This window comes from Centroberyx affinis, unplaced genomic scaffold (genome assembly GCF_046629955.1).
Source record: "Centroberyx affinis isolate AG114_WGS23_722 - 3 ecotype Tasmania unplaced genomic scaffold, CSIRO-AGI_Caff_v1 ptg004772l_1, whole genome shotgun sequence".
Taxonomy (NCBI): Eukaryota; Metazoa; Chordata; class Actinopteri; order Beryciformes; family Berycidae; genus Centroberyx; species Centroberyx affinis.
The window spans coordinates 135,970-154,958 of record NW_027282316.1 but is presented as its reverse complement, the minus strand read 5'-3'; the positions used below and the strand labels follow the sequence as shown (position 1 = coordinate 154,958).

The window sequence follows — 18,989 nt, the reverse complement described above, 5'->3', positions numbered from 1 at the left end:
CATGTCTCTTTCCTCTCAAAGATGTTTTGTTGTTGTTCTTGTTCTCCTTCTCCTCCTTCTTCTTCTTCTTCTTCTTCTTCTTCTTCTTCTTCTTCTTCTTCTTTTTTTTCTTCTTGTCATTATATCACTAAAATGCTAATGGAGGCTTTGCAGTTGCACCACAAATCGCCTATCAACCAACCTGACCTCCTTCTTCTTCTCTGACAGGAGGGACGGCAGTGGAAGCCGTTTCTAATCCGACCGATCCCCTCACCACTGATGAAACCCCTGCTGGTGTTCGTCAACCCCAAGAGCGGAGGAAACCAGGTAGCAATGAACCGGCCAGTCAACCAGCCAGTAAAGAGCTCAGTCAGCCAGTAAACCAGTCAGTCAGTCAGTCAGTCAGTCAGTAAACTAGTTGTGGGTTAGTTTAGTATGTTTCTAGTCTTCTAAATGTCCATTTGTTTCTCTATAAGGGCACAAAGATCCTCCAGTCTTTCATGTGGTATCTGAACCCCAGACAGGTGTTTGACCTGAGCCAAGGAGGACCTAAGGAGGGGTAGGACACACACACACACACACATACGCACACACACACGCACACACGCACACACACACACACACTACACGGTAAACGACTAGTACTGATGTTAGATACCCTGATTTTACCAATGACCAGGGAAACCTTGGATGATGAGATTATGATGTCATGGTGTGTGTGTGTGTGTGTGTGTGTGTGTGTGTGTGTGTGTGTGTGTGTGTGTGTGTGTGTGTGTGTGTGTGTGTGTGTGTGTGTGTCTGCTAGGCTGGAGCTGTATCGTAAAGTCCACAACCTGAGGATTCTGGCCTGTGGAGGAGATGGAACAGTGAGTAGTAACACAAACACACACACACACACACACACACACACACACACACACACACACGGATATCCAGGTGGGTCACCTCTCTGTCTCTGTAACCGTGTGTCTTTCTGACTCTCTGTGTGTGTGTGTGTGTGTGTGTGTGTGTAAATATATATAAATCTAGGTGGGCTGGATCCTGTCTTGTCTCGATGAACTGGCATTGAACCCTCAACCGCCTGTTGCCGTGTTACCACTGGGGACAGGAAATGACCTCGCCAGGACCCTCAACTGGGGAGGGGTGGGCACACACACACACACACACACACACACACACACAAACACACACACAAATTAATGCTATGAATAGATACAGATACAGTCAGTCCTGTAAAATGGCCTCTTAGCCATTACACAACCATGCAGATCATTAATCAGACCTAATGACTCCCAGTAGATGGCGCCATACCATTACAGATCCACCACCATGTTTACCAGTTGACAACAGACAATGTGGGTTGAAGGCTTCATTTGTCTTTCTCCTAACATACACTTTTTTCCATTATTATTACAATACAATGACAACTCACCATATTACTCACAATCAAGAACATAAGTGAGAGATTTCCCTCGAGAAGTCATTCTTCTACTTTATGGCCCAAAATCACCCCTCATGATGGGATAGTATGGGTAGATTATACCTTTTCTGAATCCTTACAGTCCTGTGAGTATTCCAGCTTTTGATGTTTGTGTCTGTGATGTTTCCAGATGTCACAGTGCTCAAATAAAGACTATAGTTTAGGTGAAAATTGTGGAAAAATGAATGTCACTGACACTTTGAAGAGCCCATGCGACCTCTTTATTTGTCAGACAGACTCCCAACTGGGCTTGAATGAAAGCTAAGAAGCTACCCTTTAAAATGATATCAAACATATTCTCATAAAACCTGACTAAAGGTCCTGAAAATGAGCCTAAAATAGGATATGCATCAGCGCCTACAGTCCAATTTATTGTAGGGGGTGGTTAACTTCATGAGCTGATTACTGTGACAAAGCTACCATTCAGCAATGGTTATCATACCAAAATATCATCTATGGACATATACCTTTTCAAAGTTTTTGATTAGAATTTGCCACCTTGAGTGGTACCGACAAGTGAAATTTTGGACTATATGACTCTTTGACACAAGCTGTTTCTGAGTGTCATAAACACCAGCTTAGTGAAGCTCAGTACAGTTTATGTTAAGACTATCGCAGAGGTGCTGGTTCAGTTCTGTAGTGATTTCTGAGTCTGTAGTTTTGTGGAGTCAAAACTCAGTCGGTCTCTGTCAGTGAGCTTCCACTTGCCCCCGCTGTTCCTCTTTGCTGATGCAGCTTGTCTGGGTTTGGCAAATGTCATGTCATGATTTTCCACACGGCTTCTGTTGACACATTGAATATTTTTGCAGTTATCGTGACCAGTGCTCTATGAATATTTGGCCTCTTTCCAACTCTGGGGCCGGATTCATCAATGTGGTCTTAAGATAGATCTTAAGAAATGACATAAGAGGAAAGTTCTTAAGAAGGCTCTTAAGTGCAATTCCTCAATATTTTCTTAGTAACAGTCTCATTTCTTACGAATTTCTTTAATTTTCCTACTTAAGAACTTCTCAGAATAGGGCCTGAATTAGTTCTGGTTAATAAACTTTAGGCTTACTGCCATTGAGGCTAGGAGACAAGGCTAGGAGGCTAGGAGACAAGGCTAGGAGGCAACCCAAAGTGCTTCCATCTACAAAACAATTGGGGAAAAACCTATTTAGGGCAACTAGAGCAAAGATTTAAACATTGGTTGCTGTTGGTAACTGTAAAATTTGCAGCTTATTTTCAACAGACATGAGACAGAGGCCTACCTGGCCCTACACCAAATAAAGCTTTACAATAAATGTTCATCTTAATGTTAGGTGTAGGGGAACCTGTGAAGACTTTGAACTATAACCTACTTGTCTAAAATGTGTTTAAATATATGATATTAGAGGCTTACCTTTTCACTGTAGGAGTTTTAAGACAGGTGAAGGGCCGTCTTAAAGTTAAGAACAAAATCAAGAACAAATTTGAGAACTTTCATTTCAAGAATACCATTTATTCCTAAGTGTTTTCTTAGGAAGAAACATAAGAAGAAAATATGTAAGAACTGTTTTTGAGAATATCATTTTTTCCTAATTTTTTCTTAAGACTAAAGTTAAGAAAAAATGGCACTTGAGAAGATTTTTTTTCTTAAGAAGGTTTTGTGAATCTGACCCCTGTTTATTGACCCATGTTGCTTTAAAAACTCCCATATAAAAGTAATGATTGTCAGATCTCTTTTAAGCTGACACATACTGCTAATTGGCATTTAACTTATAATATGACTATGATTTAGTACTTCAAATTTATGTATATGTTATATACTGTATGTGTATGTGTTCTATATCATTTTCCAGGGCTATACAGATGAACCAGTGTCTAAGATCCTGTCCCATGTTGAGGATGGAACTGTAGTCCAGTTAGACAGATGGAATCTACAGGTTGAACCGAACCACAATGCAGGGGCTGAGCAGGATGAGCAACAAACTGACAAGGTTGGCATGCACACACACACGCAGACACACACACACACACACACACACACACACACGGAAACACAGGCATCACATTCTAATACTCTGAGCAGTAGTTAACCTTATCCAAAGACCTTCCCTGTGGACACTCACTTCTTCACCTAATTAGACACAAAGTTACTGTCTCACACACTTTCCAGATTTTCAAATCTTCTGAGAAATCATGGGATTGTGCGATTTCTAGTCCTGAGCTTCTTAACATGTGCAGGGCAGTTTAATTAAGTGAAAGTCCACTCTTAACAGCTGGCAGCCTCGGGGAGTTACATTGCCTCTTCTGTCTCCAACCCTTTCCTTAAAGAGTAACTCCACACTAAAACACTTTCTTTCTTTTTTTTTTACCAACTCCAAAAAAGTGCTTTTGTTTTCATGTAAGATATGATCAGAACTCCCTTCTGTTTGTGGTTCAGAGTAGATCGATGGAGTCTCATCCTGTAGGATTCGGGATGAGGAGTTTTGAGAATAGAAAAGTTAGTTTGGTCATTTTGTGCCCGAGGTGATAATTGAACTTTTAGGAACAGGACAGGGAGAATTCAAATGACGTTTTTTCTTAGGAAGAAACATAAGAAGAAAGTTAAGAAAATATATAGGAACTGTTTTTGAGAATAGCATTTTTTTTCTTAAGACTAAAGTTAAGAAAAAAATGGCACTTTGAGAAGATTTTTTTTCTTAAGAAGGTTTTGGAACTGACCATGGTTAGCGCCACGGCCCGCATCATATGTCCGAACTCTTCAGACAAGAAATTTACAGTCCTGTTTGAAGCTGATTGGCTTTTTGCTTTACGGCATCAAAAGTTGAAAAAAATCAACTGCAGTGAACGCCTCTTTGCTGCAATTTGTCTCGCCTAGAGCAAAGTTGCCTCCAGCTTGCTCTGTTCGTGTCCTTCCATTGACTTTGCGTGCATTCGTGCCACCTCTGCATTTCTATGGATAAAGAGCATGGGAGAGAGTAGATAAATCCCTCAGTGTAGATGCACATGGCTGGTGTTGCCATGCTGCATACAAACCCAGCCTACTGCATCAGTTAACGTTTCACTTGGACCAAGTATGCTTGAAGTGTATGCGCTAGGGTTAGACTGATATATCGGTTTGTCCATATATGGGGCCGATATTGGCCTATTAAAAAACAGAAATCGATCAGTCAGTGCTGTCAACCTCTGATATGATGGATATGATGCAGTTTGATTGACTAGGCTACATATTTATTGTGGAATTGATCAGTACTACTCTGGTTGTCTATGGGAATACCCTAACCTGAAGTGATTCTAATGTAAAATTTTGATCAGATTACACATCCTATAGGTACATATCCTTATATCCTTACATATTCTTAGTTTCAATGGAGAGTATTAGTGTTCTATGGTCTAAATGCTGTTTCAGAGGCTTTTCCACTCTGACAAGACTAAATTATAAATACATTAATTAATTTTTTGGCATGAAAATGGTGAGATTTTATAGATATTGAACAGTCATGACGCTCTAGGTGCTTTGCACAAACACGCCTATCAAGTCTCATACATTAGTTAACCTAGTGCTCAGTTTCACTATCTTATCATCAGTGTAGTCAGGTGATAATCTGACTATACTGATGACAAGTATATACTATACTAATAAGGGCAGTTATGTTAAGTTAACCATAGTGTTTTGTCTAGATAATACTTAAGATGGTAAGACAAAGCTGTCTCCTATATTTTACAGAGATGTAACCTGTGTGTGTGTGTGTGTGTGTGTGTGTCAGCTTCCTCTAGATGTGTTCAACAACTACTTCAGCCTCGGGTTCGATGCCCATGTGACTCTCGAGTTCCACGAGTCAAGAGGTACAGTCATGTTGATCACTGAACACTTTGGGAACTTTTGCTTTTTCTATTTCATTTTTTACATTTCTATCAAGTGTTACTTTTACATTCAAAATGTTAAGTTAAAAGTGTTAATTTTCTCTCCCCTTTTGTCTGTTCTTCTTATAGAAGCCAACCCAGAGAAGTTTAACAGTCGTTTTAGGAATAAGATGTTCTATGCTGGGGTGAGTGCACTTTCCATTAGAAAGGATCTATGTTAAAGAAGATCAGTGTGTTTTTCTTGTTCGCATCTGTTAACTATAGATGACTGTCTGTATAACTGTGGAGTTTGGAGTGTCATGGTGTGTGTGTGTGAGTGTGTATGAATATATTAGTCCTGTACAGTTTAAAGCAGTGGTTCTCAACGTGGGGTCCGGGGACCACCAGGGTTCCCTGAGGGGGTTCCAGGGGGTCCCCAGGAAATTGATGAATTGTTAAACTTCAGCATTATTTCATTTACAAGAAGTTAACACAATTAGAGAATGTAGAAGAATGACTATTTTGATCATAGTTTCTCTGTTATCTCTCTACCTACAATACAGATAGTCATGGAATTCTGGACAAAATCATATTCTCAGATTTGGGTCAGAGAGACAAAATCTCATCAAATGGGGGTCTGTGGCTCTAATGTAGACTAAATTAGGGGTCCTTGATATGAAAAAGGTTGAGAATCACTGGTTTAAAGTATTTTGTTTAGACATGAAACTGTACTATCCTTTGGAGGGAAAATGGACTGGATCCAGTTTGTGTTTTCACTAGCCTGGTGTTCACTTGTTAATCATGTTTAATATCTGACTCAAGTGATTTACGGATCTGAGCTAGTTGTTTTTGAGGCTGCTTTCCTGGACTCCAGCGGCGTAACTTACAGTAGGTGCAGGGACTGCAATAGGCCCGGCCCTAATAATCACGCAATTCACTCATTCAAATCGCTCGGTTCACGATGCCAACATCAACTTTACGTTTAGCAAAAAAAGAAAAACTCGAGCATGTAGGATGGCTGGGAATCAGCATGTTAGCTATGACTCAGTATTCTAAAAGAAATATCTTGCTCTGAGTCACATAATCACCACTGTGTGTGCAATACAGGCCTTCATTGTTGTAGAAGGTGTCTGTTTTTTGGTGACTTTGAATGCAATATTTGCTTGGCTTTCTCACATATCTCCCTGGAGCCTTAGAGATTTGAGCTGCCAAGCTCTGTAATGAGCATCGTCATGGGGATAAGTAGCCATGTGTAGGTGAGGTGTTGGATGTAGCAGAACAAGGACTGATTATTCAGACATAACATCGCACATGCTTGCTATATTGCTGTAACCTCTCAATCAGAAAAGTAGTTTTATAGCTGGCTGAATGTCCCCACTGCAATCAAATGCAGCGCCCTCTACTAGTAGTAACACATGATGCACACTACACTTGCTTACATGCTTATGGTCGTCCATGGTGTCCAATGACTTCCACTTCTGAGTGTCAATTGTGACTTGTTTAGTAGGTAATTAGTAGCCGAATGTGTAGTTTGAGCTAGTGGTGGTTGACATGTATTTTTGCTCCTTTGTTGCCTTCCTTTCCTCTTCCAACATCTGTACACCCCTCTCGCCACAGCAGCATCCTCCAGGTCTGTGGGTTTCAGATATTTTCAGCTGGTCCTTATAGTGCTTCTTCGGTCCCCCCGGCAGAAGGTCGGCTGAGATGTAGTTGGCTAGGTGAGATCCTCAGGCGCTCCCGGGGCATGCTGACCATCTGTTCAGACGGGAGGCGAGGTGGAATTTCTCTCCTCGCTTTACTGGCAGCAGTCTAGCTTTCGTGAACTTTTTTGGTCAGATGTCCTCGGCCAGTGTTATTGCTGATGATTGGCTTTTGCTTTAGTTACATCCACCTTGCTCTAGTCGCTTCCTTCCATTGACATTGCGCGCATTTGCGTTCTGTCTGAACATAAGGTGCTGACATGCCCAAGCCAGTGCACTTGGTATTTTGCGTGACCGTGACCTCGATACTTCTACAGTTATGCCGCTTTTCCACCGCATGGTACCGGCTCGACTCGACTCGCCTTTTTTGGTTTTCCATTGGGCAAGTACCAGGTACCATATTACCTGGTACCTGCTACTTTTTTTGGTAGCACCTCCGTCGAGGTTCCAAGCGAGCTGAGGCCATACCAAAAGGTGACGTGAAAACACTGCAGACTACTGATTGGTCAGAGAGAATCGTCATCATTGCGCGACACGGGACATCCTGCACAAACCCGCCATGTTTAAATAGCCAAGTTACTGTAGCGGCAGCAATTTTTGAACTTATCTTAATTTTAATTTAATTAACTAAACACGTATGCTAACATTAGCTACCAGGTTAGCTTACCCTCTTGTGTCGCCTTTGAGCAACCAGAGTCGTCTCGTCGTCTGAGCTCTGATGTAGGATTTTCCCAAACTCTCCTCTCTCCGGGAATCAAGAACACCATCCCTTCGATATCCTCCATTGTTGCTGTGTGTGTCGCGTTGAAGATGACATCACGGCAGTTTCATGCGGCGTCGCTATGACGACCAGTTGTGGGGGGGGGCACATTGAGGGGGTACTATCTGCCGTGGAAAACCAAGTGGTACTACCAAAAGCGAGTAGAGTCGAGGTGAGTTGAGCCAGTACCATGCGGTAGAAAAGTGGCTTTAGTCTTTGGAAGTATTACAGCATGAGGCACACGATCGCACCAGATGATTCCTAGGATGTGCTGCAGACTATATCCTATATTGAAGAACCAGGTTTGGCAGCTGTGAAGAAGTGCGGTGAGACAGACTGCTTGGTAGACGGCAACTTTGGGAGATTCTTGTATGGGACGATCCCGTCTCGGAGTTTGCCAAAGGCAGCCGAGGCTTGCTTGATCCTGTTCAGAGAACACTGCTTACCTGTGTGTCTCCAATACAGACGGCGTTCTCCGATTTCCTGATGGGAAGTTCCAAAGACCTGTCCAAGCACATCAAAGTAGTGGTGAGTAGGCCTACCTGTCAATCAATCAGTCAACTAATGAGTGACGTCAGTGAGTCACTGTTTATCTCTCTCTCTCTCTCTGTCTCTCCCTCTCTCTCCAGTGTGATGGGACAGATTTAACATCAAAGGTTCAGGACTTGAAGCTCCAGTGTCTGGTCTTCCTCAACATCCCCAGGTTAGTAGTACTGCTTTTACTAGAACCTTCTACTACTTCTTCTACTACTACCACCATCTGCTTCTACTGCTACTACTGTTTTTACGCTGCAGAGGTACAAGTCACTACTTTCTTTCTTCTCTTTTCTTTTCTTTTCAATTAGTATTTCTTTTAGTAGTAAGGAACATGTGCAATTCCTTTACTAAAGACACACAGCTGGACATTAAGGATAAAACGGCAGCTGAGTTTTATCCAGACCTTTTAATTCTGAGGAGCGATGCACTCATGGACTCACGGAGAAAGACGGAGAGGATTTCACTCTGCTTTGCCCACGCTCTACTTCTCAAATGCTTGACCTCTAGCTAACAAGATGGATGAGAGGCAGCTTCTGATCAAGGATGACAAGGAGTTTGTGCATCATGGCTTTTTTTCTTTTCTGAGACCAGGCACTTCCCGAACACCTCAGAACCCCCGACCACAAATTGATGTGGGCAGATTAAGATTCGTAAGAGCAAGACAGGAGGTTTATATTTTTACATCAACAAATTTGAGTTGACAGACATTACGGTGTTTTCTAAGTCCTGCTCTCCAGACCTAGAGACAGGGGCCCTCATTTATCAATCTATGAAAACAATCGTCATTTAAATATCGCGGCCCTAGATATTCTCAGTTTAGAGGCCTCGCCCCTAGAGTTTACGACATGGAGATGCCTAATATGTCCAAGAAGAGAAAGTTCTCCGACCTCGAAATAGAAACTCTAACGTCGCAAGTCCAATTGAACCAGTAGGCTACATATTTTTAAGTGATGAATATGTGACTGCATATGCTTAGATGCCAGTCAGAATATATGGTCTAATAACAATTCTCCAACTCAGTCAGATTTACTATCGTAGCTTCCGCTCACGTCCAAATTGATAAATGCCGAGCTTTGCGTGGAGATGACCGTACGCCCAGTTTTCTGTCGTACGTTCGTTTCGTAAATGAGGGCCAGGGTGTCCACAGGGTGAGTCGCTTTGTGGATGATGTGGTCAACTCGGACCTCCACTGTTTTCCTGGAACCTGAACACCTCTGGCTTCTACACTTAGATCCTGTTTGTGGATTCCATCTCAGCTTTCAACATAATCATCTCAGAGCTGTTGCAAGGCAAGCAAGCCCAGCACAATAAATGGATCATGGCCTTTTCTGGCCAGAGGCAATATTCGAGGATGGTTTCCCTGCATTCGCTCAAAGGCCTGTCTTGACGAACACTCATCTCTCCTCTATTCCTGTAGACCAGCAGGGGTCTTAAACCATGGGGGCCATACCAGCTGTTCTCACTAATTGGCACACCTTCAACTAGAGAGAGGGGAACTAATCAGTGGAATCAGCTCTGTAGTAATTGGTTGGAATGAAAACTTGCAGACTTTTGGCAGTCCACGACAAGGTTTTAGACCACTGCTGTACACCAATGGCTGAACCTCCAGGAACCTCGGAGACAATGATGAGACAATGATGAGTCCATCTACCACAGAGAGGTCATCTTGATGTGCCAACAACCACCTTGAGTTTACACTCTCAAGGCTTTGATTCAGAGGTGTGACCAAGTCAGCTTTGCTCCAGAGGCACAAGTCTCAAGTCAAGTCTCAAGTCTAAATGTAGAACAGCAAGTCAAGTCAGAACAAATCAAAGAGTCCAGTATCAATTTAATATCTTAAAGAAAACGAAATATCTAGGACTTTTCAACGCAATATGGTTTTAATAGGATAAAAACTTGGTAAGAGCATCATGAGTTTGATTTCTATAATCAGTTTCAACTTCAATAAATTCAATCATTCCATACAAATTCAGAAAACAGAATTTCAATTCAGTCGTCTGCTGGAACAACTCTCATCATTTTCAGTCTGAGTCATTTACACAAACACAAGATCTCAAGTCAAGACTTTAGAAACCTTTTCAAGTCATCAAAGTACAAGTCAAAGTCAAGTCCCAAGTCAGCAGAACCCAAGTCTCAAGTCTTTTCTTTCTTCTTCTTCTTCTGCTGCATCAGTGCTGCATCACCCACCGCCACTGTACTGATGATGACGATGATTATGATGAAGGCGGTGTGTGTGTTTTGTGTTTCCAGGTACTGTGCAGGCACTACGCCATGGGGAAACCCCGGTGACCATCACGACTTCGAACCTCAGCGTCATGACGACGGATACATCGAGGTCATCGGATTCACCATGACATCACTGGTATGGGACCCCAGACTCTGTACCATGGTTACCGTGGTTCTAGGGTTGGGCGATTTTTCATGTCACCATATTTTCTCCATATTTTACCAGGATATATGATTTTATCATAGTATCATGACAATAAAGTCCTGGGGATAATGCCTTGTTTATAGCATTGTAGATGCCAAATTCTGCCAAAACAGAAATATTTTTTTTTAAATCACATACATTTTTAGTGAATCTAGTCTAGCTTGGATAAAACAAGATGACTGACATCACACAGAAACAAGGTTCATGGAATTTGCTCTGATGTGATGGAAATAGCCCGAGCCTAAACATGGCCAAATATAATGGGGCTCTGACTGAGAAGTCTTATTACTCTAACAAAAAGAACAAGCACATAAAACAGTCTAATAGGCTGCTACCTCCAGTTTCTGGCCAAATAGACAAGCGTGTTGACTTTGTCTTATGGTGTGTTAAATTGGATCCGTACGTTCCCTGCTGCACTGAAGCGGGAAATATTTTTGTGCGACTTTGAACATCAGTGCCGAGCGCTCTTCATTTGATCGCTGCGTTTCCATCCTTTCTTAAAGTTTCGAAGTTAGCTGACGCTGAGGGGATAACAGTGTAATTAGCGAGTTGGCTGCAACTGCTAGTGACACTGTTACTCACAAGATTTAATAAGCACAAGAATAATGTGGTATTCTAATAGAAAACGGTATTGAATATGATACCTTGAACATTTTCCAGTAATATTCCGCCCAACCCTACCATGCTCTGTATCAGTCTACCTGCAGACAGTATTCCCTTATGCTTTCCTTGGACTTTGACATTTTAAGAGTAGGCCAGCCTCTTACTTTGACGTACTCTATAAATGACAGACAGAAACGTGTAACACATTCAGAGGATTTCATAATAGCTGCATGAATGAGCATCTGACATAAATGTCAGAGTTGGATAAGATGAGGTAAACTTTAGTGCCCAAGGGGAACTCTGTCTTAGACAACAAAAAAAGCGCCGCTGCTCACAATAGAAACATAAAAGACAATAAAAGTCACATAAATACATAAAAATACAAGTTCTGTTGACAAAGAGTTCATGTGTTGAAGTTCTATTGCAGATTTCAACATAAAAGCACCGTGGACCAACATGATTTTAAACTTGTCATAAAGTATACAGTTTAGTAACTGGAACAAAGTGAGAGCTTGTAAAGAGTCTGTCTGTCTGTTACCTGTCTGTCTGTCTGTCTGTCTGTCTGTCTGTTACCTGTCTGTCTGTCTGTTACCTGTCTGTCTGTCTGTTACCTGTCTGTCTGTAGGCCACTCTCCAGGTTGGAGGCCATGGAGAGAGGTTGAACCAGTGTAGAGAAGTCACCCTCACCACCACAAAACCTCTCCCAGTCCAGGTACAGTATACTCTTCTCTTCTCTTCTCTTCTCTTCTCTTCTCTTCTCTTCTCTTCTCTTCTCTTCTCTTCTCTTCTCTTCTCTTCTCTTGAAGTGAAAAATGTGTTTGTTTTCAATTGTGGTGTGTTCCCTTTTCCACAATCCACCTGTTTTTCTGGAAATAGCAGGAATGAGCAAAATTATACCCAATGGTTTCCTCCAATGCTTGAAACATAAGATCAAATTTCTATAATTAGTATTATTATAGCCTAGAAATTTGATGTCATTTGGATGAAATAAATTAAAATATCCCTCCCCAAAAAACCCAGAAAAAAATAGAAAGAAAATAAATATATATATATCATATATCGCGATATTTTGGCGGGGCAGTATCGCAATATTAAATTTAAGATATTGCCCAAGCCTGCTGGTCATAAGCCACCTTTAGGCTGACCTGACCTTTAGACTACTCTAACCCCCATGTGATTGATTGATTGATTGATTGATTGATTGATTGATTGATTAATTGCCTGACTGTACTTGCAGGTGGATGGTGAACCGTGCAGACTGGCTCCCTCTGTGATCCACATCAGCCTCAGAAACCAGGCCAACATGGTTCAGAAAACGAAACGACGGACCTCACTGCCACACCTTAATGAGTACGTTACACACACACACACACACACACACACACACACACACACACACACACACACAGAAAGAGCGATGGGCTGCAGCATGACTGACCATCTGCTACAGTACCGCAGGCTGGCTCCCCCTCCCAGCAGACCTCACTAGTTTCTGACTCCTCAGTCAGCTTACTGGACAAGATAAAACATTTAGGAATTAATTTGGTAGTCATTTCTAATAACTATGTATCATTATTTACCATTAGTTAAGTATTAATTTATTGTTAACTATCAAATAAACAATTTGTGGTAACACTTTACAATAAGGGTTATTGAGTTAATGCTTAATAAGCATTAAACAACCCTTAATTAACAACTAATGTGTCTTGTAATCATTTACTAATGGTGTTCAAACTAAGGTATTAATTTATACATTATTTAATAGTCATCTTTATAAACTATTAAATAATGTATAAATTAATACCTCAGTTAACATGAACACCATTAGTAAATTACACATTAGTTAACTGTTAATTAAATTAAATTAACTAAAGAATTAATCAAATAGCACTGTTTATAGCATTTACTAATCCTTAGCAAACTTTTAAAAGCCAAAAATAATTATTTGATAGCTAACCATAACATAATTGACTGTTAAAAAATGATGAATTGGATTGTTATAAAGTGTTGCCATTCATTTTCATGCTTATGATTCTTTCTCCTCACTCTCTCTCTCTTTCTTTCTCTCTTTCTTTCTTTCTTTCTTTCTTTCTCTCTCAAGTTTGAGTTTCAACTTGCTTTTGCTTTATTGGCATGCCATGTAAATACATTTCTGTTGCCAAAGCATATAGAGGGGGAAATAGTAGATAAAAGGAAAAAGAAAGAGAATGGTAACAAAAAAAGCTGGTAATTACAGTAAAAGTAAAGTATACAAAGTGAACAAAACAAATATGATTGTCTGATTAAATATTCAAATGCATTATGTAGCCTATAATTCTCTTTCTGTGTCTTTGTCTGCCTCTCAGCCAGCAGCCAGTTCCAGAGAGGCTGAGGATCAGAGTCAGCCGGATCAGTATGACTGACTATGAGGCTCTGCATTATGACAAGGACAAGCTACGACAAGCATGTATGTACACACACACACACACACACACACACACAGCCCACGCATACATATAATGCAACGGTGCCAACCACCTTTGCCATTGCTGTACATCGTGACTGACGGTTTGAAAAATTATATATGATTTTTCTTTTTTTTATTTGTGCTCTTATTGAAATGTTTTTCGCATTTTGACAAAAAAACACCTATTAACATACCTGACACAAATTGAAAAAAAAGAGCAAAAAATAGAAAATTGAAAAAAAATAAATAAATACATAGCAATAAACATACAAATCGGACTGAAAAAACTCTCTTCGTCTTTCTTCCAAATGGCTTATTGCCCAATTGCAACTGAACCAAACATCAGACTGAAAAATGAGAACAATACTGAATCATTTAATTTGTGATGTCGAGGAAAAATTGGCAGACTTGTTAAAGAAATAAAACGCATCAAGACATTTCTCCCATGTGTCACGGCACATACCGGCAGCTCTGTGTTGAATGGCTATCATTCACACCGCAGCCACGTGTGTATATAGCCGGAATGAAATAGTATATCTTATTTTTTTTCCCTGCTCGAGGAACGGATATCGATGTCAAATTGGCCAAAAAGAAGGTCTCATTGTAGCAGAATGTGTTCGCGCACGCTCTGCTTGGTAACGCCCGCGCTCTGCACCGTGCGCTTTTTGATGTGAGCGCAAATCCTCCTAATCCCTCGGCCCCGACTGCACCTCTCCTCCCACTTAGCGCTCAGCCAATTCAGTTCGGTTCAATGCGAAAACGATCGCTCTTATAGGATGTATGTTCCTCGAGGTACGCTGGAAGCAGAGCTGGGACTGGCCCGATTGGCCTCAAGGTGTCAGTGTCTTAACGTTTGCGTTTTCTTTCATCTGAAGTGCAAATGTGACCCACTCCAAACCTCGAAGGCAGGGCTCCAGACTGACTTTTCCGCTTTCTCAGTTGGTACCAGCACATGATTTGGTCGCACCCTTTTTTTTTGTTTTTATGCCGTTTTTATGTCCGTCCGTCCGTCCCATTCTCATGAACGCGATATCTCAGGAACGCCTGGAGGGAATTTCTTCAAATTTGGCACAAACGTCCACGTGGACTCAAGGATGAACTGATTAGAATTTGGTGGTCAAAGGTCAAAGGTCACTGTGACCTCACAAAAGACGTTTTTGGCCATAACTCAAGAATTCATACGCTAATTATGACAAAATTCCGCTAAAATGAAAGGATAAAATGATGAAGTGATGAATTTTCTAAAGTTCAAAGGTCAACTTCACTGTGACATCATAATGTTTAGCTTACCACTGTAGCTGAGAAAATGATCTTGGGTCATTCTACAAAAACGGTGGAAGTGCTGTCACTTACTTTTGCAGACACCAAAATCCTTTAAGTTGACCTAATAATCACATTAATTATATGTGTTCAATAAATAAAGACTGTCCTTGCAATGATAAAACAAAGTTTATTGGCGGAGGCATACAACCGCGAGGCGGTTATTTATAGGTTTTTTTTTCTTTTTCTTTGTAAATCTTCGTATTTCTCTGAAAACCTCCATGCTTCTGTGTCTCTCTTTCCGCCGACAGAACAGAGGGCTGTCAGGTGGACAGAGCTCGCGCATGTGCATGGAAATAAACGGCAATATGATATAAATGTATAGATTGTGTGTGTTTGTTTTGACTTACCGCGGTCCCTCTGTCCCAAATGCATCAAGCCAGCCGGTAAAAACTCCGCTGTAGACTGTTAATATACAGAATAATAGTCCATACATCCATACATCTGATCTCCGTTCCAGCGCAATGTGAAAAACAGACACTCAAAGGTTCAATTTTGCTGTTAAAGTCAAAAATCGAAAATCTTAGAAACAGAGAATTCCATGTTGAAGTTCAGCATTTGTTCAGCAGAGTGACACGCGGATCGAACGAACCCAACGAATAGCCTAGTCTCGCCCGACGGCGGTTCTCAACATGGGGTCCGGGGACCACCAGGGGTCCTTGAGGGGGTTCCAGGGGGTCCCTGGCAAATCGATGAATTGTTAAACTTCAGCATAATTTACAAGAAGTTAACACAATTAGAGACTGTTTTGATCATAGTTTCTCTGTTATCTCTCTACCTACAATACAGATAGTCATGGAATTCTGGACAAAATCATATCTAACAATACAAATATTCTCAGATTTGGGTCCGAGAGACAAAATCTCATCAAATGGCGATTTAGAAAGTTGAGCAGACGCCTAAAAGTTAGAGAAGTTGTGTTTTTCCACCTTATGTTTTAGTCACTCCTCTCGACTCCTCCGACTTGTCGCTGGCATAGTGTGTGTGTGTGTGTGTGTGTGTGTGTGTGTGTGTTCACATGAAAGTGAAACAGCAGTGAAGCTCAGTGTGAAGCTGCACTTCGCTTGAGGCTCGCTGGTACTGTCTGTCAGCATGCGTGTGTGTGTGTGTGTGTCTGAAGCCACTGCCCTTGATGTCTTTGATTAAGGCACACACACACACACACACACACACACACAGACACCCACGCTGTGGCCAGTGCTTGTTATCATGTTGACGTTTTAAGAATACGTCGAAAACTTGCCTCTCTCTTTCTCTTTCTCTCTGTCTCTGTCTCTCTCTCGTTCTCCAGAGCAATTATACTCACTGGCTTCGCAGACCACAGGACACACACACACACACACACACACACACACACACACACACACAGTTAATTGGGTGTATCTGCGTTTTTATGTCAGTTCCGATGTTCACCACAGAGTGGCGCTGTTACCTTTGACAAAAAAAAATATTTACAAGTGTGTGTGTGTAGATGTGCATTTCTTTTTGTTTCTATGTGTGTTTGGATTTCTGTTTACTGTACTGTCTCTGGTGATATCTGATCTTTTTATGGAGATTTTCCAAAATCTTTGATTGTAAAATGGCAATCCCAGGGAGGAAATATAGCCTACACACAAATTGAATTCATAATCACACTTTAGATTATTATTCATTTTAATCCAGATGTGTGTTGTTACAATTTTCGATTGGTTTTATCATATTACCCAGATTCGATGAGGTATCTGCGTCATCTCAGCACTATTTCTCTCATAGCAGCACTATATTCTAACCTGAAATGTTGGAGATTCATTTTTCGACTTTTCATCACAGGATTCTCTATAATGACGAGTTCTTTCCATGCTACTGTATTATAGGAGGATGCAATCACGAGCATCCAAGAGTCTCTAAACCTGTAATTTTCATCCAAGAGGCTGCAGTGATTACTTCACCTCTACAATGTCAGAAACAACTCTCTCTCTCTCTCTCTCTCTCTCCCTCCCTCTCGCGCTCGGCATGTCATTCATAAAGCATTGGAACAAACACGTACCATGTTAAAAGAAAGTCCGGCGGTCGTCGCCGGGGAGCTGCTCTTTTAATGTTGGATCTCATCAGACTCTCTGCGGTTTTTCTCATCGCATGGAAAGAGCATCTGATCTACAAAAACGGTGGAAAAAAAAAAAAAGAAGCTACAGCGTGTGGCTTGTTAAATGTCGAGATGCTGTGTTTTGAGAAAGTTTTCCCCAAGTTTGAGAGGGTTCCTATGGGAAACAGAAGCAGAAACTCACTCACACACTACTCCACTTACTTGGTAACACTTTACAATAAGGCTCACTAAGTTAAGGGTTAGTTAATGCTTAATAAGCATTAACTAACCCTTAATTAACAGTTAACTAATGTGTAATTTACTAATCGTGTTCATGTTAACTAAGGCAGTGGTTCTCAACGTGGGGTCCGGGGACCACCAGGGGTCCTTGAGGGTGTTCCAGGGGGTACCCAGGAAATTGATGAATTGTTAAACTTCACCATTATTTAATTCACAAGAAGTGAACACAATTAGAGAATGTAGAAGAATGACTGTTTTGATCATAGTTTCTCTGGTATCTCTCTACCTACAATACAGATAGTCATGGAATTCTGGACAAAATCATATCTAACAATAAAAATATTCTCAGATTTGGGTCGAAGAGACAAAATCTCAATGGTGGACTGTCCAAATGAGGGTCCGTGGCTCTAATGTGGACTAAATTAGGGGTCCTTGATATGAAAAAGGTTGAGAATTACTGAACTAAGGTATAATTTATACATTATTTAATAGTTTATAAAGATGACTATTAAATAATGTATAAATGAATACCTTAGTTAACATGAACACCATTAGTAAATGATTACCAGACACATTAGTTAACTGTTAATTAAGCGTTAGGTAATGCTTATTAAGCATTAACTAACCCTTAACTTAGTGACCTTTACTTACTATAGCTTTAACCTGAAAATGAGATAAAATAATGAGCAAATGTGAGTCAGAGTGACTTTTGTAGCTTTTTCCATGAAATGTCAGCCTGACAACCATTAGCATTATATTCTCATTACTTAGAATTTACATGAAAGAAGATTTACATGGATGACCAACGACGTCAACAGGCACAGCTTGTTGGCCTGTAATTGACACTTTTTTTTTTTTTAGCTAATTAGAGCAGAGATCCAACAGAAGCGTCTAGTGAAAAAGCAATATATCACCATGCTGAATACTGGAATAATAACACTGCTTTGTCTTTTGCTTTTTGGCTTGAGAACGATGCTTTTTAGCCTTTGTAGCTGATATGTGTTGCGGTGGGTGGGTGGGTGGGAACGCCCACTCCAAAGGGTATGGAGCTTTTAGTTCCAAAAACGGAGCACGGGCTGGAAAGTGAGTGTTGAAAGCCAGAAATCTCAGCACCTGGCCAAGTAATTGTTGACTCATTGGTATTGATCCACACCCCCCCGCAGCTATATTATGATCTGTTTGAAAAAATCGCCCTTATTGCAGCTTTATCTACATCTCAAAATGACAAATAAGCAGTAAACTACGACAAGCAGTCTGGAGCAGCGGTTCTCAACGTGGGGTCCGGGGACCACCACGGGTCCTTGAGGGGGTCCCCAGCAAACTGATGAATAAACTTCACCATTAACTCATTTACATTTATTTTAAGAAGTTAACACAATTAGAGAATGTAGAAGAATGACTGTTTTGATCATAGTTTCTCTGTTATCTCTCTAACTACAATACAGATAGTCATGGAATTCTGGACAAAATCATATCTAACATTGAAAATATTCTCATATTCGGCTCAGAGAGACAAAATCTCATCAAATGGAGGTCCGTGGCTCTAATGTGGACCAATAGCACACAATGTCAAATGCAATGTAGAGGCCAGACTTCTTGGCGATTGCGTTTTTTTGGTTTATGA

General features: G+C 40.9%; 1 protein-coding gene across 1 annotated transcript in view; it reads left to right on the top strand.

The window, feature by feature from the left end:
• dgkza (diacylglycerol kinase, zeta a) overlaps positions 1-18,989 on the top strand; it is a 98,549-nt gene that overhangs the window by 15,140 nt on the left and 64,420 nt on the right. The window contains exons 11-23 of the mRNA XM_071545101.1: positions 208-306; positions 456-538; positions 785-845; positions 1,009-1,122; positions 3,280-3,417; positions 5,191-5,269; positions 5,417-5,472; positions 8,192-8,254; positions 8,356-8,429; positions 10,514-10,625; positions 11,923-12,009; positions 12,535-12,647; positions 13,643-13,743. Of these exons, the coding sequence (XP_071401202.1) occupies positions 208-306; positions 456-538; positions 785-845; positions 1,009-1,122; positions 3,280-3,417; positions 5,191-5,269; positions 5,417-5,472; positions 8,192-8,254; positions 8,356-8,429; positions 10,514-10,625; positions 11,923-12,009; positions 12,535-12,647; positions 13,643-13,743 (1,180 nt within the window). The remainder of the gene's footprint in view (positions 1-207; positions 307-455; positions 539-784; positions 846-1,008; positions 1,123-3,279; positions 3,418-5,190; positions 5,270-5,416; positions 5,473-8,191; positions 8,255-8,355; positions 8,430-10,513; positions 10,626-11,922; positions 12,010-12,534; positions 12,648-13,642; positions 13,744-18,989) is intronic.